Source organism: Felis catus, chromosome A1 (assembly GCF_018350175.1).
Source record: "Felis catus isolate Fca126 chromosome A1, F.catus_Fca126_mat1.0, whole genome shotgun sequence".
NCBI classification, from domain to species: domain Eukaryota; kingdom Metazoa; phylum Chordata; class Mammalia; order Carnivora; family Felidae; genus Felis; species Felis catus.
Window position 1 is genome coordinate 92,984,024 of NC_058368.1, and position 24,218 is coordinate 93,008,241.

At 44.4% G+C, this 24,218-nt stretch overlaps 1 protein-coding gene across 3 annotated transcripts in view; it reads left to right on the forward strand.

The window, feature by feature from the left end:
- KCNN2 (potassium calcium-activated channel subfamily N member 2) overlaps positions 1-24,218 on the forward strand; it is a 472,189-nt gene that overhangs the window by 307,075 nt on the left and 140,896 nt on the right. For all 3 annotated transcript variants that reach the window (XM_019830963.3, XM_003980701.6, XM_045057670.1), the window contains exons 3-5: positions 7,339-7,541; positions 8,406-9,691; positions 10,334-10,429. In XM_019830963.3, coding sequence (XP_019686522.1) covers positions 7,520-7,541; positions 8,406-9,691; positions 10,334-10,429 — 1,404 coding nt within the window. In that variant the 5' untranslated portion in view covers positions 7,339-7,519. The remainder of the gene's footprint in view (positions 1-7,338; positions 7,542-8,405; positions 9,692-10,333; positions 10,430-24,218) is intronic.

Sequence of the window (24,218 nt, forward strand, 5' to 3'; positions counted from 1 at the left end):
ACCCAGGTGTCCCAACCCTGATGATGTCTTACTCTCTGAATCAAAAGCATTAAAGTCTTCCCTAGTTAAGACATGTTCAGTTATGTAAGGCTAGAAATACCCCTTGTTAAGAGGACTGGTGAATGAAAGTATCCAGTAGTTTTAAGTAATTAAAATACTTTTTTAATGTTTATTTTTGAGAGAGGGAGAGAGATAGTGCAAGATGGGGAGGGGCAGAGACAGAGGGAGACAGAGGATCTGAAGCAGGCTCTGTGTTGACAGCAGAGAGCCCGATGTGGGGCTCGAACTCATGAACTGTGAGATCATGACCTGAGCCAAAGTTGGGTGCTTAACCGACTGAGCCATCTAGGCACCCCACTAATTAAAACGTTTTTGAGAAGGAGTCCTCCTAAGTAGTGAGAGAGAAACACTGTCCCATAGTGAGTTTTGTCATTGTATTTGTCTAACTAATATCTGTTGTGGCTTTTCCTGATACATTGCTTCATGTGTATCATTTTGGATCATATGGATAATTTTCATACACTAATAATTGAAACAGGAGAGAAAAAGTGCTACTGAATCTACAGCCATAAAATACAACAGCAACATGGAACGCAACTCATTTTTAAGAAAAACATGGTATATTAGCTGATGAATATGCAAATCTTAAAGATTTGGCATGTACAGTATTCGGTTGCCAATGACCTTGTTATGCTTAATTCAACTTAGAACAACTGTTCTTTCCCTTCCTGTGAGTGGGCACCAACTCTCTCCTTGCCCTAAGACAATTTCTTGGGGGAATGGGCATTTACAAACAGTTCCAGAGAGGGAGACAACAGTATAAAGACCAGCAAAGGGAGATACATAGATTTCCTGAGCCTGTTTAGCAAAAGGCAGAAAAGCAAAAGGAAAACATCGAGCGTTTGATGAGTACATGGGAATGGCATTAACAGGAAAAGAGAAAAAAAGAACTAATGCATTGTATGCACTAATCCGGTAAAGAGGAGAATATAATGATGGGGAAGTACATTGGATTTCAGAGAGGAAATAAACCTTCCAGAATTTTTGTAGCCTCATTATGGTTTTTTTTTTTAAATGTTTATTTGTTTTGAGAGAGAGAGGGAGGGAGGGAGGGAGGGGCAAGAGAGAGAGGGAGAAAGAGAATCCCAAGCGGGCATTATGCTGTCAGCACTGAGCCTGATGCGGGCCTTGATCCCAGAACCCAGCCGTGAGATCATGACCTGAGTGGAAATCAAGAGTTGGATGCTTGACTGAGCCACCCAGGTGCCCTGAGCCTCGTTATTTTTTTAGCACTAAGCAACCGTAGAATTTTTGGGATTACCAAGTGGGAGCTTTGACCTCGGTATTTAGGGATGGTTTTCCATGTCTTCGATCCATTTTTGCTGACTCTTTACCCCAACTGTGAGACACGTTGGTTTCTCTCTTCTTGTGGCACACAGCTTGGTTTCCTTTTCCTGGTTGTTACCAAACTGGTAGGTTCTTTCCCTACTCAGTACCTTTGGCCAAATAGTCAAAGAAGCAAACAGTATCAAAGGCAAGCAGGTAATTTACCCAGTGGGAGAAGGGAGAAGGGGAGCTCATGCTCCAAGGGCACAGAGAGGCAGAGGGGGCATAAGTTGGGCTGGTGGGGGGCCAGGATGTTTGATGGCAGCCAGATTCCCAGAAAGGGGTGGAGATTTCCAGGAACTTAGGCCATGGCCCTTTCTCTTTCTTATTCAGTCAGGGGTTTCCTCTCATGGTGCCCCTAAGGAGGAGACCTTAGTTTGTTAATGTAGTGTAGTGAAGGAATAATGTGAATTTGGTCCACATTGTCCGCCATATTGGGTCTGTCTGGGTTGATGTGGTTTCTGGTGGTCTCTTGTGATCTGGCATCAAGCTCATCTGGGTAGGAGCACCTGTAGAGAAGGTACTAGAAAAAAATAGCCTTTAAATTTTATTTTATTTATTTTTAATTTTTGAGAGACAGAGGGAGAGCATGAGCAGGGGAGGGGCAGAGAGAGAGGATGACACAGAATCTGAAGCAGGCTCCAGGCTCTCAGCTGTCAGCACACAGCCTGGTGCAGGGCTCGAACTCACGAACCGTGATATCATGACCTGAACCGAAGTCAGGCACTTAAACGACTGAGCCACCCAGGTACCCCAAAATACAGCTTTTAGACAAATTCTCTGCTAGGCTCTTTGAGACTCTTCTGGTGACATGGCTCTCCCCACTCTTTGGCATAAAGGAAGAAGCAGTGAGAAGACAAATGTCTACAGACAAGTTCCTCCAAGCCAGGGAGGGAGCCTGAGCCTCCCTTATTACAGAAAAAGGCAAAATGGGCTTGGTGTACTTTTCATTGCCCTACAGCTTCTGCTATGGGTCAGGAATGGTGGACCTGCCATCAAACTAGGCAGAAAACTGTGTGTGATTGGACCAGAATCTCTATATTTTTTAAAGTTTTTCATGAGACACCTTGGACCTGCTTGTGTACAGCGCTGCCATTTTATCCACACATGTGTTAGATCCACAGAAATTATCCTGTTGAGCAGATGAAGTCGACAGGAGGACAATAGTCAAAAATCGCAGAATCCCAATCACACCAGTGAGGAAATGTCCATGAGGCCATCCAAAGGCGGTGAATGGTAGTGATAAGCCACTACTGTCCATTCCTGGACAACTAGTAGTAGAGTACAAGCCCGTATAAGTAGGTAGAGTCAGCAGGCCATCCCCAGCTGTGGACGAAATGCTAGAAGAATGTGAAACAGACTCAGCAGACAGACTCACAAGGCTGTGTTTGAGGTCTGGCCACTCCTCGGCTACTCACTAGCTGTGTGACTTGGGGTAGCCCAGGCACCGCATCACCCGAATTACCCTTTTCTATAAAATGGAAATGATAATGAAACCTTTCCCCTTTCCTACCTTCCCTAAGGGTTCTCATGATACAGAAGTAAAATAACATAGAAGAAACTGCTTTCTGCACTAGAATGTGCTGGGACACCTGGCTGGTTCAGTCTGTTGAGCATCTGACTCTTGGTTTTGGCTTGGGTCAGGGTCTTGTGGTTAGTGGGTTTGAGCCCCACGTCGGGCTCTGTGCTGGCAGTGCATTGGCGCTTCCTCACTCTCTCTCTCTCTCTCTTTCTGTAAATAAATAAATGAATAAATAAATAAATAAATAAATAAATATTTTATATACATATATACATATGTATGTATATATACATATATACGTATATACATATGTGTGTGTGTGTGTGTGTGTGTGTGTGTGTGTATAAACTAGAATGATTTAAACTGGATTTAAACTAGGATTGCTGCCCTTGAAGGGTTTGTTTGGTTTGCTTTTAATGACTTTCTAGATTTGGATGTGTGTTTCTAGCTGCCAAGGGATATTTGTTTATGAAATTGCAAGCTATCTTAAAAAGACTTATCCTAGTCAATAATTTTAGCCTGGTGTTCACCTATTTAATTATGTAACAGGGTTCACTTCTAGCAAAACTAGTATATGTTCTTCTTCTTCTTTTTTTTTTTTTTTTTTTTGGCTGGCGCTCCTGAGACTTTGGCAGATTGGCCAATTAGCAAGACAGAGATGATAGTAGAAAAAATTTGGAAAGTTAATGAAGTTAATGAACAGTCCCCAACATGGTAATCAGCCCCTGAATAATGGCACTATGGCTAAAAATTAACAAGACTGTCACCAATAAGCTCATTCAGGTCTAGACACTTTCTGATCATGATGCAGAAGTATAAAGAATACTTATAATGATTATTCTAATGTTTTCTTCAAATGTGGTTTATTTCTTAGGAGGTAGGATAATCTGTGGTTTAAAAATGACTGCTCTTGGGGTGCCTGGATGGCTCAGTCGGTTAAAGCATTGACTTCGGCTCAGGTCGTGATCTCACAGTTTGTGGGTTCGAGCACTGCATCAGGCTCTGTGCTGACAGCTCAGAGCCTGGAACCTGCTTCGGATTCTGTGTCTTCCTCTCTCTCTCTCTGCCCCTCTCCGGCTTGGGCTCTGTCTCTCTCTCTCTCAAAAATAAATAAATGTTAAAAAAAATTTTAATATAAAAATAAAAATAACTGTCCTTATGGCCTCTTAATTGTTCTGTTTTGGCAAATGTGGACTTGTTATTGTGCTAAGAAAATAACTCTGGTATTACCGTGATTCCCCACTTAGATTTACCACTAAGCAGACTAAGTTCAGACAGGCTGTGTCTTTTTGCAACCTCTTTGTTTGGCACCAACCAAATGATTTTCTCATGTGGGCAAAGGAAAAAGAAAATCTCAGAAAAACATTTATTTTGTAGGTCAAAGTTTCCCTCAGACTGTGGGTACCAGATGCCCTGGGTGCCTGCCTCAACTGCTCTGATGGCCTTTGGAAATAGACCAGAAGTATCCAAATTCAGGGAGTCTTGCTTTTGAAGGCACAATGAAGGGGGAGGGTACAGATAATTCCTGTGAAAAAGAGAATTATCAGCAATGGCATATGCAAACCTGCCACTTTTTCCAAGCCCTCCCCCCCACCCCCGTAACGTGGTCTGGGAAAACCCTTCTTCTAAGACACCTAGTAAGTGTGTGTGGGCGGGTGTGGGGGGTGTTATGTGTCTGTGCATGTTCACAAGCTTGGGAACATGTTCACAAATATGGGAACAAGCATGTTCACAAATACGGGAACACAGTTCTAGTCTATTCCAAAAAAACAGGTAATTTTTCAAAAAATGGTACTGGAAATCAAGGAAGGCATCTAATTGGTTAGATTTGAAATGCATTTTGTGGATGAGTATGACCTCTGGTGTTAAACTAGAGAAATTCCAGCACTTCTATATCTTCATTGCAGAAAGAGAAGCAAATGTAATTTTCCAAAAGCTTATCCTTCAGGGGTTATGGGGCTTGTTTTGCGACCTTTATTTCCAACTTTCTTCATCGCTTCCCTCTCTTTCCCTCCTGGGTCTTAGAAATATAAATGAGCATCTATTACATGCACAGCACCATCCCTGTGGAAGGACATTGTCTTTGTTGCTCTGTTTGACTTTGTTTCATGTTTCTCTATAATCCTTCATAGGAAAAAAAGGCAAAATTATGATAGACAGTTTTTAAAGGTTTACATCTATATTTAAGACTCATTTGTTAATTTTATAAAGAAGAGAACAATGATGGAAACAGGAACTTCTTAAATGTGTCACAAACCAATAGAGTAAGATGCCCCAAACCAGCAGGTTATGAGGACACCGACAAAAAAAATGAAACAAGAGGCTGTTGGGGGCATCTTGAGGTTTTTCATCACCGTACTGAGAGAGGATTGTTGTACTCTCCACACACAGTCATTTATTAGCAAGGTGACTTTTTTTGGGTGTGTGTGAGCAGGTGATTCCTTAAAACAGAAAGATGATATACCTCTGATTGACTTCTCTCTCCCCAGTCACGGCGAGTTCCATGTTATGATTTCATGAGCTTTAAAAAAAAAAAAAAAAACAGCTGGGTGGAAGCACTATCAATCTGAGTTTTGGTATTCTGGCAATTCCTTACACCGTGGGTCAGATCTCCATTTCTTTCTTACTGTATGCATTCTGTCCTCCCCCTGAGCTCCCTTTGTGAGCGATGGGAACTCCGTACGTCATTGCCATAAATCTTAGTCAACGCTCTTTGTTTCTCTATGATTCATGGTACTGCACCTAATCTCTAACCAAGGCATAGAGATATACATGGCAAACGACATGATATTTTGTCCCTGTTGTTTTGTGTATGGAACCTCTCTTTGAAGCCTTGAACTTGCTATTTGAGAAAGTCAGTGTGATACATAGAACACAGCCATTCCTTATGGTGTTTTAGTAATTCTATAACCTTATACCTAATTTGCAGCTGGCAACAATTGTGATATTTGGGGAGGCAACTATGTCCTCTTTTTTCTAAATTTATGAAAGGTTAAGCAAAGTAGTGATTTACCGTGGTAACCCTTCCTTGAAGAATTTAATTTGTAAAGAAGAATCAAACTTTTCTCTTTTTTAAAATGTTTATTTTGAAAGAGAGCATGCGCATGGGGGAGGGTCAGACAGAATCCCAAGCAGGCTCTGTGCTGTCAGTGCAGGGCCCAATGAGGCACTCCATCTCACCAACCCTGAGATCATGACCTGAGCTGAAATGGAGTCTGCTGCTTAACTGACTGAGCCACCCAGGCATCCCCTGCATTCGATTCAGCTACACAGAGCAACTGGAAGAAGCCTATAGAATGGGTTATAAAGTGAAAAGGAATGTATGATTGATTTTGTCCTTGAGTTGAATTTTGTTTCACCCCAGCAGGTGAATCACTTTTGATTTGGAAGGCTTCATTGTCATTTGAAATTCAGCTCATTAGAATTGTTTGCAATGGTCATGCTCACCATGAAATTCATGCACTATCTACTCAGCCACCCCAGCGATTCGATGACTTTCAGAATTCTAAACATGTTTTATTGAATTGCCAAAAATCATGGGAGATGATAAAAACAAAATGCTGTCTCCACTTTTTATCTATTCAAATTCTGCGCTTGACCAAGGCTATTGAAAACTGTCCATTGTGACAGTACTCAGTGTCTGAAGTCGAGGTCTATGGGCCTAAAAGCAACCCTGTCCTTTTCTTCTTGTGGATCTGTTTACTTGCACGTACAAAACATTAAAATTGTTTAACCCGTGTCCAAAGGATATCCTAAAATGAATTATTCACTCCATGGCATTGAAAACGCGCACGCACACTGTGAGGACAAGGTACCTGGTAAGCAACTTCAGGGCAGATGCCGAGTAGAATATCAAGAAATTGGATCCAGTTGAAAATTCCAATTACCTAATGAGGGTTATCTGCTTACACTCCAATTTCTTGGTCTAATTCATTATAATATTGATCATAAAAATCACGCTTTAAAATTACGATTTAAAACGGAAACAAATATTCAGCTGGCTAGTGTCTGCCATTTCCTTCCTTGGGGAGACGGGGATTTCAATTTACAAAGAAAAACGAACTAGAAGGGCTTAAGACGGAACAGTCACAGCCCTCGAAAAGGGTCCCCTACTGCTTTGTGTTGGTATATCCCCTAAGAGAAGAGCACATTGCAGGAAATTGGTGAGACACAAAATGCCATTTTCATGGATTTATTAGAAAGTAAATAATTATACCCGACTCCAGCCAAACTCCAGCACTGTCCCCGGAGTGGACATTCAGCCGGAGTTGTCGTTATTAATAATTTCCCAGCCAGGCTGTAACTACCGGTGCGAATCAGCCCGCTCCAGTCCCCTCTCCCACCCGCCGCCGCAGTCAGGGCTCCGCCAAGGAGATGCTCGGTGTGTGCGCATCAGTGACACCCGCCTTTGCTTTGTCTGTGCTTTGCAGGTGGGGAGGAGGAAGAGGAACAGAAGAGGCGCTGGCGGCCGGCGGCCGCTGAGCAGCCCCCGTACCCTCGAGCAAGCCGCCTCTCCACCGCCGCAGAAGCCAACGGACCTACCCATTGGGGAAGCCAGAGGGCCAGAGCGCCAGAGCCCGGGGACCCGGCGGCCGGGGGCGCCAGCCCCTCATGTTCCGCGGAAGGCGCAAATGTGAGCGGGCGGTAGCTGGGAAAGCCCTGCGCCCCCGCCAGGGGGACCCGGGAAGCCCGAGCGGGCTCCTCCCGCGGACGGTGGGGATCCCCTCCTCCGGCCCCGCCCCCATCCTCCCCCGGCCCCGAGTGCCAAGGCGGTTAACCCTTCCAGCGCCGCAGCGCACTCAGGCCGGAGCGCCGCTCAGCCAATCCCGACTCCCGGGCCCCGGAGCCGAGCGGCGGGGGAATGATCGCGGCGCGGGGCTCGCTCGGAACTCGCAGCGGCCAAACCTGGGCTCAGGCTCCGGGGTTCTCCCTAAGCCCCGCTGCACTGGCGTAGCCAGTCGCCAAACTTTTTCTCTCCTAAGCGGGTGCCCCCGCAGTTATTTGGCGGGTAGCCCGCTGCCCACTCTCCGCGGGACGACTGGGGAGAGGTGGGCGTGAGGCGAGGGGGATGCTGTTCTGCAGCCCAGCGAGGCGTGCACGCGGGCGGACGAGTGGCAGGGGTTCCGCACTGTCCCCGCGCCTGACCCACTGCTGGGGTGGCCCAACGTGCTGCAGTGCCCGGTGCAGGTGATCTAGACTGCGCGTCCGGCACCAGCTGGGGGTGGGGGGGGCGGCGGTGAGGGAGGGAAGGAAGGAGGGAGGCAGGGACGCCCCTTTCTTCTCTCTTTTCCCTGCAGCCCGGCCGCACTGCCTGTGGCTCCCCAGCCGGGTGCTGTTCCCAGGCGCTCCCAAACGGCAGGTGCCCCCCCACCCCCACTCTGCCGTGGCCTGCGCACCCCAGGGTTCTCATCCTGCAGATTCCCTCCTCCCCATCTCTCTTTCACACACGCGCTCCCCTAAGCCGCGCGCGCCGCAAACTCAGTCTCGGTCCCCGCAGGTGATGTCATGCCCATTGTTTTGGTGCGCCCGACCAATCGGACTCTCCGCCTGGATTCTACCGGAGCCGGCATGGGCCCTTCCTCGCACCAGCAGCAGGAGTCCCCGCTCCCGACCATAACGCATTGCGCAGGGTGCACCACCGCCTGGTCTCCCTGCAGCTTTAACAGCCCTGACATGGAAACCCCATTGCAGTTCCAGCGCGGCTTCTTCTCAGAGCAGCCGCCGCCGCCGCGCTCCTCACACCTGCATTGCCAGCAGCAGCAACAGAGCCAGGACAAGCCGTGCCCGCCCTTCGCGTCCCTCCCGCACCCTCAGCACCACCCGCACCTCGCGCACCAGCAGCCGGGCAGCGGCGGCAGCAGCCCATGCCTCCGGTGCAACAGCTGCGCCTCCTCCGGTGCCCCGGCGGCGGGGGCGGGGGCGGGGGATAACCTGTCCCTGCTGCTCCGCACCTCCTCGCCCGGCGGCGCCTTCCGGACCCGCACCTCCTCGCCGCTGTCGGGCTCGTCGTGCTGCTGCTGCTGCTCGTCGCGCCGGGGCAGCCAGCTCAATGTGAGCGAGCTGACGCCGTCCAGCCATGCCAGTGCGCTCCGGCAGCAGTACACGCAGCAGCCGGCGTCCGCCTCCCAGTACCACCAGTGCCACAGCCTGCAGCCCGCCGCCAGCCCCACGGGCAGCCTCGGCAGCCTGGGCTCCGGGCCCCCGCTCTCGCACCACCACCACCACCCGCACCCGGCGCACCACCAGCACCACCAGCCCCAGGCGCGCCGCGAGAGCAACCCCTTCACCGAAATAGCCATGAGCAGCTGCAGGTACAACGGGGGCGTCATGCGGCCGCTCAGCAACTTGAGCGCGTCCCGCCGGAACCTGCACGAAATGGACTCGGAGGCGCAGCCCTTACAGCCCCCCGCGCCCGTCGGAGGAGGTGGCTGCGCGTCCTCCCCGTCTGCAGCCGCCGCCGCCGCCGCTTCGTCCTCAGCCCCGGAGATCGTGGTGTCTAAGCCGGAGCACAACAACTCCAATAACCTGGCGCTCTACGGAGCCGGTGGCAGCGGCAGCGCTGGAGGCGGCGGTGGCGGTGGCGGCGGCGGCAGCGGGCATGGCAGCAGCAGTGGCACCAAATCCAGCAAAAAGAAGAACCAGAATATCGGCTACAAGCTGGGCCACCGGCGCGCCCTGTTCGAGAAGCGCAAGCGGCTCAGCGACTACGCGCTCATCTTCGGCATGTTCGGCATCGTGGTCATGGTCATCGAGACCGAGCTGTCGTGGGGCGCCTACGACAAGGTAGGCGCTGGAATCCACTCCCCCCCTCTTCCCGCCCCAGCCTTCCGGGGCCGCGGGCCGGACGCTGGGTGGTTGGGGTAAGCACTGGTGGGAACTCTCTGCCGGCGGGTCCGAGCCTCCTCTGGACGGTCGGAGGTGCCCGCCGGGACGGTGAGCACGGCTCGGACGCACCCCTGATCCTCCAGGCAACTCTAGGAGAGGAAGCCTTTCTGTGCGCAGCCAAAGTTCTAGAGGCAGCGAGTGCCCAGCTCATTTGGGCACATTAAATAAGTAGCTCCAGGAGTCAGTGGGGGAAAGCCTGCTCTATTCTTTTATGTGTGCTCGGGATTTCAGAGGCCCCTTTCAACCCAAAGCGCTTAAACTCAGCAATAACTCGCTCTCGGTTTCCAGAGCCAGGATCTGCGCTTGAGTCTGTGATGGCGCGGATGCGCTGCCTGGCCATCCGCCTGCCCTGTTCTTCTCTCCCTTCCCTTTGAGGCCAAGTGATCTGACAGATCACGGAGCCAAGACAGGTACTCCCCTCATCCCCATCGTCCTCCTGGGAGTTCGATTCCACTTGATGGGGACTGACTGACCCCCACCCCCGGAAGGTGGTCAAAAGTACTTGTTTCTTAAAAGTGCTTCTGTCTGACTGTGTTGCAGGCGTCACTGTATTCCTTAGCTCTGAAATGCCTTATCAGTCTCTCCACAATCATCCTGCTCGGGCTGATCATCGTGTACCACGCCAGGGAAATACAGGTAACTTGGGCTCTGCTATTTATGAATGACCCAGAGCGCTGCCGCCTGCTTGGACAAGCAAGGCAGCTTTTTCCAAGCCCTTGTGTCCTTGCTTGAGGTTACAGAAGACACACGCTATAGTCTTCGTTAGCACCTGACCTGTTCTTTCAAGAAGTTCAAAACAAAACAACACAGCATGTTAACATGCAGTCGCTTCTGGGTTCTACCCTTTAAACCTTTAAGATTTCCCCCTCTATTCTTCAGGTAGATACAGTTCTCTAAATCAGTCACTGCATTTGCTTTCCTTAAGGCCAGTTAGGTGCTAGCCTTAATCAGTAGGGTAAATAAATGTGTATTCTTGATTGGGACACCCACTCCCAGTGGGTGCATCATTACAGAAGACAGGGTCCATCTCTGTACAGTATTTTTTATAACGTAGACATTAGAGAAGAAATGTCTCTTAGAAGAAAATAGCGCATGTTATTCCTAGCTAATATATGCAAATAAGACATGAGAAAAACTCAAACTCTTTCCATATCCCCAAACATTAAAGAAAAAAAAAATCTGTTCTAAGGTCAGCATACAAATTCTGTATATGTGGTAGTTGGGTCGATTTTTAGCTACAATCATTACATTGCCTTCTTTTTTTTTTTTAAGTATCATTTAAGGGCAAAGGCCACTGCCCTTGTGAGCAGCCTTGTTAGGAAATGTTCTGTTTAAATGCAGCCAGGAACTCTATTGTTAGATTTGGCCATTACTAACAATTTCACAATCCTCGTATAAAATTCGTGGGTCATCTTTGAGTTGTTTACTTGGCTGTAGCCTTCTGTCAGAGGAATAGGAAGGTTTGTGAAGTAAAATAACTAGAGTTTTCAAAAATTAAGTAGGATTTTCCAGTTTGGAATTTACACTGATAACGTATTTTCTGATTTTTTTTTTTTTTTTGTGGGGGGAGCAGTTGTTGAGTATTTTTTGGAACTATTAAACCCTCACATTTAGGATACTTTCCTTTGTAGTTGCCTTTAAATTTAAAACATCATATGGAACTTGCCATTTGAATGATTGAGCGTTAATTATAAGTTAAATCAGTTTTAGGTTAGTAATTAGCAAGCACATACCAAACATGGAAGAAACCAATTTTAACTGTCATGGAAACAAAATAAAGACACCCCTGGCCCTAAAGGGGCCTGGAGAATTCCTTCATCCTACTTTAACATTTGCAGAAACTTGGGACAGTGCCACTTTGAAGGGATAAAGTTAGTGAATCAAGAGTGAGAATATTCAAAGGTAAGTCATAAAACTGTACTGGCCGAACAAGGCGAACGCACATTGGAACACTTTAATAATATGCAGAGGGTCGTTTTAATTCAGTGCTTGTGATCGGGGGCTTCTGAGATTCTTTCGGACATTTTTCTTTTTGAAGAAAAGTGAGATCACGACCTGAGCTGAAATTGAGAAGTCAGACGCTTCACGGACAGAGCCACCCAGGCGCCCCTCTTTCGAGAACATTTTTTAGTGATACTAAAATATGACTTGACACATAATGAGCATAGCTTCTTGTTTTGACTTTAAGAATAGACACTTGGAGCTGGGAGGAACAAAATAGGACTGAATGGTCCTTTGACTCAGTTTACTGATGAGGAATCTGAAATCGTAAGGGGTGAGTAGATTGCCAGATTGCCCAGCAACACAGGGCAGAGTGTGACCAGACCTCCAGCGTCTAGTCCAGATAGCTTCTTTGTCCATGTTTTCTCTCTAAATCTAAAAGTTTGGAATATGAATAGGTTCAATGTATTAAAATCTTCTCAGGTATTTTTTAAAAAATCAAGTAACTGAAAACAAAACTTGGGGACTAGAGTGGTTTTACTTCATTCGTCCTGGAAAGAGAGCTTGCTGGTGTGTTTAGTAAGCATTGGCTTTCTCACCATTGGGCTTTCCTTCTGAAAAGCACACAGCTACATGAGCATTCTCTAGGGAGACATTGGATGATATCAAGAGCAAAGTGTCTTCTGCCTGAAAACACTGACTTTTTCAGAATCATTGGGAGGCTTTTGTAAATAACTTAGAGGACTTTGCGAGGAGTGGCCACATATTAATTATGTGTTGTTAACAATTTTTTTTGATACCATATTAGCACTCTTGAGCCTTCTAGAAACTAATAAAAATACAAGGAATCATATTTTTAAAGATTTTTCACGCTTGGAATTCCATTCACTGGCTCACTTTGAGGACTATTTCCGTTTCATAAATGCACAGATCTATTGATTAGAAGATGTATGGCATGGGTGACAAAATTGAGGACATGAGTTGTTCCTCTAAAACTTGTAAGCACAGTGAACTTCTCTACAGTTCAGACAATGTAAATATCACAGGATGTTAGATTTTTTAAATTGGGTTTATTTTATATGATATATAGTTTCTGTTAAAGCAGCCACACTGAAGAGAATTTAAAGATAGATGCTCGGGTAATATCATTTGGTTGTTTTGGGTGTCGCTTTTACACTCAGAATTTTATCTGAGGGCGTTTCTTCTTCATGCTGAAGCTGCAAATTCTTATCTGAGTTGCTTTTAAAAATGTATAAATTGGGGAAAGGACTAAATAGACTAAACACACTTGAGGACCCTGAGCTGGAAGTCAAGAGCCAGAAAAACACGTACTAATTTATTGAGATAATAGAGTTAGTGGCATCACCAAAGTAGTTCACCCTGAAGCCCAGTGGAACTAAGTAAGTGCACAGGTTTGTGCATATATGTATGGAAAATGAATTGTTCTTTCTTTCTTTCTTTCTTTCTTTCTTTCTTTCTTTCTTTCTTTCTTTCTTTCTTTCTTTCTTTCTACCTATTGATGTCACTGCTATAGGTGTATTTCTTTCATAAGTTTTAAGCAAGTAGGAGTTTTTCAGTTTACTGTTAACAGTTCCAAACATACTGAGTTGCTCTGAGTGAAAGAATTCAGCACAGGGGTTATGTTGCTGATCAGAGCATGTCTTTGGATGTAGCATGTGGTCTTAAAAGACAGGTTTTTCCTTTTCCCATTTAACATACTAGCATGATGATTGGATGGTGAGAGCTAGCTAGTGTGGGTTTCTGGTACATGGTATGATTTCTCACTGCATTCAGGCAAAGCGTGATAGCCAGAGTTCTGGCTCTCTGTCCACCGGAATTGCTTAACGAAGCTTGGGGAGGCCCTGGCATTTCCATGGAGAACCTTGGAAAGTAAGTCAGTGTGACCTTTTATGAAATGTTTATACACACTCTGGCAAAATAAGATGGTTCAGGTGAGTCATGGTCGGAAGTGCCTGAATTAAAATAGTGTGATGAGGAGGCTTTGAAAGAACAGAGCTCAGTGCATTGCAGCTATGGTGTCGTTTTCAGTACCACAGACAGCTCAGTGCACCCGGCCTTAGTTTGTCCTTGCCACTAATTACTTGAATACCCCTCCCCAACCAAAAATGAAATCACTGTGTGTATGTATGTGTGTGTCAGAATGCTTCCATAAAATCAGATTTAGTGGGAGCAGTTTTGCAGCTGAGTAGATATTAGACTTTTTTTTTCCAGTAGACATTTGACTTTACTTTCTATATATCCATTGGTAAAGCCAAAGCAGCAACAACAAAAATAAACCCTGACCCCAAGAATGAATGATGAATAAATAAACAAACTTCAGTAAATGCCTATGTATCACAGTCTTCTTTTTTTTTTTTCCAATGTGAATTTATTTATTTTGAGATGGGGCTCTGTGCTGTCAGCACAGAGTCCAATGTGGGGCTCGATCTCATGACCATGAGATCATGACCTGAGCTAAAATCAAGAGTCGGATGCTTAACCAACTGAGCCACCCAGAAGCCCCCACAGTCTTCTGAAAAAGGAAAAACACTGTAGGGACTGCTTTTATATGATTCGGAAAGGTTACCCTTCTTAAGTCTCAGGTCATATAATAGGAAGAACAGAGGTATGATGTGTTGTGACTTTCCTTTTTGCCTCCTCTCCTTCTCCATGGGATTGGGGGCATGTCTTTGATGGAATAAGTACCCAGTCAAGTTCAAATACCCTTTAAGATCTTCAACATCGGAAAATTGGAATGTAGATTCCACTTCATCTTTGCAACTTCAGTATCCTTGAATTTCTTGTGTGGAAGCAATTTTAGATGAAATAGTTGCTTAGTATTTTTGAGAGAGACAAACACAAGATTCTAAATTGGGAAAGAAAGCTTCGTGGACCTCCATCTTTCTGGGTCTCATGGAATTTGGAAGCACTGCAGGTACATACTTGAAAGTTGAAAACATTTTTGTTTGATTCTTGTCTCAGTAACAGTATAATTACATAAGTAGCATTAGAGGAAACACTCATAGTTCTTTTGGTATCTTTTGCAGTGGGATAACTAACTCTTTCTCTTTCAAGTTCACTTTTCAGTGATGGATGACTTAGACCTAAAACTGGAAGAACAGAAATTAAACATTCTTTCTACTTATGCATCTAGGCCACCCAAAGGAGGAAGGAGTGAGTGAGGGCAGGAGCCTTGATCATGTCTGAAGGCTGTGGCTGGAGAGGCGTGGCCAAACACCCATTTAGCAGACTCTGCCTTGCCTTGGGGAGCCTGGGGAGAATGCTCCCTTACCCCCTCCTACAAAGAGAAGGTAGATGCTTCCAGACCATGCAGAAAATATGGCATAGAGTTACCATTCTTACTCATAAAATAATAATACATGTAGTAATAAAACAGTACAGGAGAATTTAAAATAAATGGGATAGTCACATTTCATATACTCTCAGACCTATTCTTGAGGGGTGACCACTTTTAAGTTTCTCATATACTCTTCCAGAATTCTCACAAATGACTCTTTAGATGTGTTGAGGTACAGACAACCCTTGCTTTTATTCCTTAATATCTCTTGGAGGTTTTTCCTCATCAACACATAGAGGCCTGTCTCGTTCTCTTTTAGCACCGGAATATTATCCCATTTTATGTCTGTACCGTGGTTCACTAATAGGCATTTTGAGTTTTCTAGGTTCTTGCTATTATAAGCAATACCACAAATGAATGTTCTTTTGCATACTGACTTTAATATACTAATTAGAGTATATGCATATGGTAAATATCCAGGAGTCCGATTGCTGAATCAAAGGGAGTTTGTGTTGTAATTTTTTTTTAAGTTTATTTATTTTGAGAGAAACAGGGACAGCATGAGACGGGGGAGGGACAGAAGGAGAGGGCGAATCCTAAGCAGGTTCCACACTGTCAGTGCAGATCCCAATGCAGGCTTCAACTCACGAAACTGTGAGATCATGACCTGAGTGGGAACTCTGTTCAAGAGTCGGTTGGGTTGCTTAGCTTAGCCCACTGAGCCACCCAGGTGCCCCAAGGGCATTTGTGTTTTAAATGGAAAGGCATTACCCACCAGCCCTTCCAAAAGAGTTTATACATTCACTTCTTCCCCACACATTATTCCTCCACAGCGTCATTAACCCTGGAGATTACAAAAAGGAATTTTAAATATCTTTGGCTGTTTGAAGTTCAAAAAGTTCATTTGCCTGAGAACAGATTTTTTTTTTTTTGAGAAAAATTTAAGGGCAAAGCTTATGGCCTCCAAAGCTTATTTGCAACATTGTGTGATATCTGGTGGTACCTTATCTGCTGACAAATAATCACGGGTAAAGATGCTGCCATCAGGGGCGACTGACTATTTGTCACACGTTTTAATGTTTTTACTTAAAACATTTAGAGGTGAAGGAAGCTGAAAAAGTAGAAGAAGGAGGGCTTGTGCGTGGGTCCTGAGGTCTCTGCTCTTGTCAACGAGGTAGATGAGGATTGCGGTAGGACTCCAGAAGATAGAGAGGTGGGGAACTCGCCTGAATTGCTTTGTCCTGTGGCAGACAGCTCCGTGGCTGATACCTGCATTGCCAGTAGCTTCTACATCAGTTGTAATGGGACTCTCCGACCCTTTGACTTCGCGTATACGCTGTAGTAACGAAATCACTCAGGACTAATTTTCTCTGCCTGCCTCTGTAAAGATCGCTGCATTATTAATGGGTGTGACGCTAAATAAAGCGATCCTGGTGTGTTTACAGAGCAGCGTCACAAATGAATGGAGAGTGCAGCTTTAGGTTTACCGCAAGAGGGTTTCCTTGATCTGCCAGCTTGTTTCTGGGCCACGTGTTTGTAGAGCTTGGAAAGAAGGGCACCGTGGGTTGTCCTCGTCCCCAACCACATCTGGCAGGCTGCGCAGAGGGAGCCCGCACTGATTTTACTTCAGGAAGTCACTGCTGGGCAGGATATCAAGTGGTTTTGCGGGGCCACTTTAGGAAAAAATTCTGCTCCAGAAAAAATAATAGGCTGTCTGCTACTTTGGGAGTGTATTTTTAACCTGAAACTCCTTACAAATTCTGTTTGTAAAACCAGAATCTGCATGGAAGGGATTATCTGGCCCAGTATCCCACCCTGCATGGGAAATCCCTTTCTATCATCATAGATGAAAGTGGTCACCTACCTTTCTGCTTGAACCCTTTTCCTGTGAATCGCAGTTTGTGCCCACAAGGCTGGCTGTTCCAGATGGCTGTTAGTTTTAGGAAGATTTTCTTTACATCGAGGTCAAGTCTGGTTTTATTCCTTTCTTGCTTCACATTGTAAAAGTTTTTGAGCCTTGCACATAGGATGGAGAATAAGGACATTCCAAGGACACAGGTTCGGGAAAGAGGGAAATATTAAGAAACAAAATCCTTGGAAGTCATGATCAGTGCCAGGAAGGGGATAGAAAGGGCCGAGGTAGAACATAATAGGAGGTGTGGGGGGTGGTACACAGCAGACAGGGTAATCAGGGGAGCATTCTCTAAGGATTTGACTTTGAAACTGAGGCATGAAAGAAAAGAAGTCGTCAGCAGTTGGCAGAGTGTGTGGGAACAGTTTGTGCTAAGGCCTCGTGACCAGAAGGAGTTTCCTGCACTTAAAAAATGAGAGCAAACCAGTGTGGCCCAAGAGGGTGGAGAATGGTACTGGGTGTGGAGTGACAGGGATGTAGGATTGTGATATCGAAAGGTCTTGAGGCCTTGATAATGATTTGGAGATTCTTTTTTCTTTCCTTTCGTTTTTTGCAAAGTGCATGGCCTCGAAGTCATTAAAGAGTTGGGGCACCTGGGTGGCTCAGTCGGTTACGCATCTGACCCTAGACCTCAGCTCAGTTCATGATCTCACGGTTTGTGAGTTTGAACCCCATGTTGAGACTCATGAACCCCATGTTGAACCCGCTTGAGATTCTCTCCCTCTCTCTCTCTGTCCCTTCCCTGCTCATGCACATAAATAAATAAATAAATAAACTTAAAAATATTTGAAGAGGAGGTGGCAGACTAAGCTTTAAGGAGAAAAAAAAAAAAAAACAGAACATTTAAAGCACGGGAGAGTCATGACCCAACATGTTTAAACAGACCTTTTGCTGATGTTCTGAGCAGAGTGGTCTGGAGATGATCAGGAGGTTCTTGGGAAGCCATGTCATAGTGAGAGATGTTGAGGAGTAGTCTGACTTGAGACCCATGTTGAAGGTGGAGTGGACTTCCTAGCACCGTGTTGGATGTGACAGGTTAGGGCAAGGGATGTCACAGGGACAGATCCAAGGTTTCTGTTCGGAACAACTGAGCCTATGGTGCTAGGAGGGGAAGACACACATTTAAAAAAAATTTTTTTTAAATGCTTATTTATTTTTGAGAGAGAGATAGACAGAGTCGAGCAGGGGAGGGGTAGAGAGAGGGAGGCACAGAATCCGAAGCAGGCTCCAGGCTCTGAGCCATCAGCACAGAGCCCTTTGCAGAGCTCGAACTCACGAACCACGAGATCGTGACCTGGGCCGAAGTCGGACGCTTAACCGACTGAGCCACCCAGGTGCCCTGGGGAAGACACACATTGAAGGGTAAAGATGCGGAGGCAGGAGTTTGTATTAGCAGAGAACATTTGAAATGCTTCTGATTATACAGGGTTCTGAGGAAAAGTCTGTAGTGGAACTTTAAATGGGTGTGGTCAGCGTAGAGACTTTTTTTTTTAGAGAAAGAGGGAGAGAAAGAGCGTGAGCTGGGGAAAGGGACAGAGAGACAGGGAGAGAGAGAATTCTACGCTGAGAGCGTGGAGCCCAACACGGGGCTTGATCCCAAAACCTGAGGTAATGACCTGAGCCGAAATCCAGAGTCAGATGCTCAACTGACTGAGCCCCCTTGACACCCCAGTGTAGAGACTTTTTAAAGCCATGGGGATTGGTGAAGTCATTGAGCAAGAATAAAGATGAGGAAGTCAAGAGTTGATCAGCATCTGACATCTATAGGTTGTGTGAAGGAGGAACAGAAAAAAAAGAGGTGAGGTAAAGTGTCCCAGACGAACAGATGGCAGTCTTGTAAGGAGGGGCGCGGTGCTATGTATCGGATGCTGTGGAGTCTGTTACAGTGGGGTAGAGAAGTACCTTTTGGATGTGGCAAATTTGAAGGTCATTGCTGACCTTGACGCTCAGTTTCAGCGGAGTGGTAGAGACAAAAGACGACAGACTGCAGTTTCCAGTTTAGCAGAATAAATGGATGCCCCCCCCCACCTTCATAGAATCACAGAGCAAACATTGGTTAGTTCCCCTTAAATGCCCTCCTCATTAAATAGTCCCAGTTTCTTTGAATGTTCCTGATCAGACTTACAATGTCTGTGATCATATTCTTCTGTACTTGCCCTCTGTTGCTGAATTCCCTTTCCAAATAAGAAAGTTAGAAATGTACTCAGCACTTTCAGATGGGATTGTTAACATCCTTTGTCAAAGATGCCACATGGTACCGACTGTTGTTGGTCTAAAATGGTCATTGCTCACACAAACCTTGCCAAGTAACACTTGTAAAATTGTTCTTGAACTGAATGTATGGCTCTATATTTATTGACACTCTTCTGTAGCATCTTGGTTTCAGACCTGTGTTTCAGCCTGTCAGAATCATGTGAATCATAATTCCAGTGTTTACTTATTTAGGTTCAGAAAATGCTGGCTATAGAGTTGCTCTGTTGGTGAGACCCAAATGTGTGCTCAATTCTGTTCCAGAAACATGGTCAATATTAGTGGTTCTCCCCCCACACCCGCCCCCGATTTGCACACCTGCCATTGACACATTTAACTCTTCTTCGGGGCTTCTCACTAGCCGGGAGTTTGAAAAATGTACCCTGGGAACCCGGGCTCAAGGCCACAGCCAGAGCTCGGACATAGGACCTTTTGTGTTGTTAGACATCTGCTCATTCGTGATATTTGGTACAGCCTTAAAAGTAATAGCAACTCTGTGAACCCTGACTATCAGCCAGCCCACATTTCTCTACAAGAATGTCACCAGGGCTAGCAGATCCCTCACTGAATCCACGTATTCCTTGGGAACTGCAGATTCATGATCTCCAAGTCTAGTGACAGTTAAGTTGACGCACTTACTATTTTAAACTTTGTAATAATGTAGGCTTCATGACCAAATGCCTTTCCTCTTAAAAGTTTCTTTTTCCTTTCCAGATTATAAAATTAATACCTCTTCGTATTAGAAAATTGGCAAAACAGAAGCCATAAGAAACAATGTTTGTGTAGTCTCACCACCTAGAGATAATGATTATTTGTGTTATAATGTATTTATGCAAAGTGGATGGATACGGTATTTGCTTTGTATCTGTATAAAGAAACTTGGATTTCTTTTCATGTAATTTTCTATTGATTTCCCCATACCATTAAACATTCTTAATAGATCCAATTTTTTCCCCCATCATATGGCTGTAATCAGTTTAATCCTTTTCCTTATTTTGGATACTGAAAAAATAGAAAGAACCTATATAAGATCATTTTTTTAAAGGTTTTAGTTTTAAGTCCTCTCTAAACCCAACGTGGGGCTCGAACTCACAACCCTGAGATCAAGAGTCGACTACACCAGCTGGGCACCCCTGAAATCATTTTTATAATGGTGAGCATCCCTGATGATTTCTTGGGGAAAAATTGCCAAGAGAGAAGTTCCTGAGGTCAAGGATATCATTTAAGACAATTGACAGTTTTTCAGATTGTCCTCCCCCAAATTTATATCCTTCCTTTCATTTTTGAAGCGCTTACAAACCACTGTGTTAAGTAACCAATGAAGTTGTTTTCTGGAGTGTCTCCGTCACATTTAGCGGTTAGTATCTTCAGTACTGTGCTACTTCGTGAGTCTGGAAATTTGCTTCTCTGTAGTTGGCTGTGTCTTCCTATTTGCCCATGGTCTTGGCTTCTAAATATCAGCTAACCAGGTTTGTAAAAGGGTATCCCTGTGTAACAATTAAAGTTGATATAGAAATAGTGTGCGAGCCGGCATTGGAAGATAACTTTGTCCCCAAATGTTCCCAGTCTTTTTTATTGTAGGAAGCTATAGAAATCCTAATTTCTGAAATTTTTCTCTGCAAACTTTCCTGCTGAGCGGAGCAATCAGACTCTCCTTTGGGTTGTTTACTGTTTTCCTGCAGCATGCCTCGTGGCTTTGTGTATTGCCTCTGGAGCCATTCTGTCTGGGCTCATACCCAGCTCTGCCACTAATTAGCTGTGTGACCTTGGACAAGTTACTTACTCTCTCTGTACTTGAGTTTCCCTGTCTGTAAAAAGAGAAATACAGAGTATGTCTCTCATCGGGTGGTTATGAAGATTACGTGAGTTTATATATACATTATGGCACTTAGTTAATATAAAAAATATATATATATATATATACATATATATATATACACACACACATATACATATACACACACATACATATATATACATATATATATGTATATATATGTATATATCTATGAAGGAATTGGAAGCCCAGCTTCTCTGGGCTTTGGGAAACAGTGATGAATTTTTCTTTGTTTCTTTGTTTGTTTCTTTCTTTCTCTCTCTCTCTCTCTTTCTTTCTCTCTTTTTCTTTCTTTCGCAAGTCTTATGAGTGGGAGCAGAAAAAAAAAGGTGGGCATTTGGACAGTGTTCATTAGTTTAACAGTCTAGAGTGTGTGTGTGTGTGTGTTCTTTTTTTTTTTTTTTTTTAAATAAAAGCTTTGATATCTACTGAGGACAGCCAGTATTTTTTTTTTTTTTTTTTTTGAACCGAGATACTTCACATTCTCCCTTTGGGCATGTTGGCTACCTGAGAAGGTAAGTGCTCATTTTCGCTGTTAGGTTTCAGGTCTGTAAACGAGTGTGAAAGTACTGTAATGTTATGGCCAACAGTTTTTACCAAAATAGCCATCCCCACCCCTCCCTGCCCCAAAACCTGCCATACATGTGGCTTCATGCTGGAAGTAAGGCTCTTTGTGAGCTAAGTGTATCCAGGTCATAGCCGATGGCATCTCCTCATCACTAATGAGGACCCTGGTGACTTAAAAGAGTTAAATGAGGTGCTTTGAAAAGTAAGCAAAGGGAATAATTTGGATAATGGAAAATTCTGGTGTTAAATCCCTACTGAAAGGATAGGGGTAGTAAACAGCCAAAGACATACGTGTAAAAGACATAATTGACAGCATTTCTGTGGGCATTCATCGTAGGGCTACAGGATATGTAAATCAAAAGTACTTTTTCTTTCCTTCCCTGGATTTGTCTCTGGCAAGAGTTTTGTTTAGTACGTCACAGTGCTTGGAGAACAGTGGTCTGAAGGAATGGAGAATTTTTGTGCGTAAATATGACAAGTAACATCTCTCAAAGTATTCTTGGTACACTGATTGGATTGACTTTTTCTCAGGGAGCTTGTGTCTTCTCTTCTGTTTCATGTCAAATAATCATTAGTTGAGTCTGTTTGATGCCAGTCTCTCTTTTTGAATGATGTGTTGTTGATGGGTGAGTTTTTGGACTTTGCTTTTTGAATCTGTAAAACATGTTAGGATTCAGACATCATAAACATTGAACCGAACTATTGTAGACAGGTTTTAACAGTCGGTATCTACAGGACTAATTTGTCCTTTGCTTTCTTGAGTATTTGGAGCATATTGGCCCAATAATGCATTTAGCCATAGTGGTTTCTATTTTTAATTTTTTTATGTTTCTTTATTTGTTTTGAGAGAGACAGAGACAGTGTGAGCAGGGAAGGGACAGACAGAGAGGGAGAGAGAGAATCCCAAGCAGGTTCTGTGCTGCCAGTGCAGAGCCAGATGTGGGTCTAGAACTCATGGAACTGTGGGATCATGACCCTAGCTGAAACCAAGAGTCGGATGCTCAGCCGACTGAGCCTCCCAGGTACCCTATCCATAGTAGTTTTACTCAGTAGGTGTTAAGAAGGAGTTGTTTCCAAGTCATCTGACTACTGAGATTTGGTTATGTAGCTTTTATTGTGTTGTCACTGAGGTAGTCTTCTTTCTTTCTGGAAGCTTCCAAGGAAATTCTATGTAATAGTTGTATATTAGTTTTGACACAAACATACTGAATTTTGGGGAGGAAGTAAAAGACACTTACCATGGTTTTGACCTTGGATCATGGTTTTCTGAGAATAGAGTCTACTGTCATGAGTGTTTAAAAAAACACATGGGTACTAATTCTTACAGTGCTAAACTTTTTGCTAGGTGGCTAAAGGAAATTGTGTCTTAGTATTGGATTTATTCTTAAGATTATGTGTTATTTAAAATATTGAAAAATAATAATTAGGCTGAATGTTTATTGAGGCTGCATGCATATAATGTGACATAGAAGTGATGGCCATGGAGTTTATAATAGTCACCTCATGCTTTTCAAAGGCACATCTTGTACTTCTAGGCATATACCCAAGCAAAGCTTTTGACTGAAAACTTTGTGTGGATTTAGCTATGAAATTTTAAGGCTATAAGTTTTGGCTTTTAGAAACTCACCATTGGTCAATTTTCATATTGGTAAATCTTCCCATACTCGGGAAAAAAGTTGTTATATCAAAGAGCATGGATTGCTGTCTGTCTTGAAGTGAGAATGGCTTAAGATGTATTTATGTAGTTAAGTACGCTGTTAGTTGAAAGCTTTAGCTCACTGCTTAAACCTGTGGCTGATGTTGCAAACTTTGATGCTGTTGAAAAATACTTTGAATAGAATCTCTACTGCTTTCTCATTAGAATTTCAGTCCAGAACCTCACTATTTGTTCACATTTACCAATATCAAAAAGGATACTTCATGAAAGTGCCCTTGGCCAGACTTCCAAAAATTAAGCAGTAGTGATACAAAGCGAAATCTCTAATATGCTTTTTTGGGGGGTTGGGGGGAAGCCATAGCATTTGCATTTAGGGATGAAAACTATTTTTAAAAAATTTCCTTGGGGCATGTAGGTGGCTCAGTCAGTTGAGCATCCAACTGTTGGTTTCGGCTCACTTCATCATCTCAGGGTTCGTGGGTTCAAGCCCCACATCTGGCTTTGGGCTGGCAATGCAGAGCCTGCTTGGGATTCTCTCTCTCTCTCTCCCTCTTCCTCTCCCTCTGTCCCTCCCTAGCTTGTGCTATCTCTGTCTCTCTCAAAATAAATAAATAAAACTTAAAAACAATTTTCTTGATTTGGAACTCACTGATTGGCTCTAGTAGAGTTCTTATATCACTTCAGAAAGATTGTACCTCCTGTATTTTTTGTTTTCTTCAGCATATCTATTTTACACAATCTCTTTCATCTCCTGTGACAACCACACCTATCTTTTCAGTTGTTGCACTCCGGCTGTGTTCTGCTTCACATCTCGGATGTGTCCCCTGGGTGTCCCTTGTGTTGGGGGGTGAGGATCCAGCCCGCTCACTGTCATGTTCACGGGCTTGCTTAGTCTGGTACCTTGTACACACAGATTGCTTCCCTGGCAGCTATTTTAAACTGATGTATCCAAGTCCTTTTCAT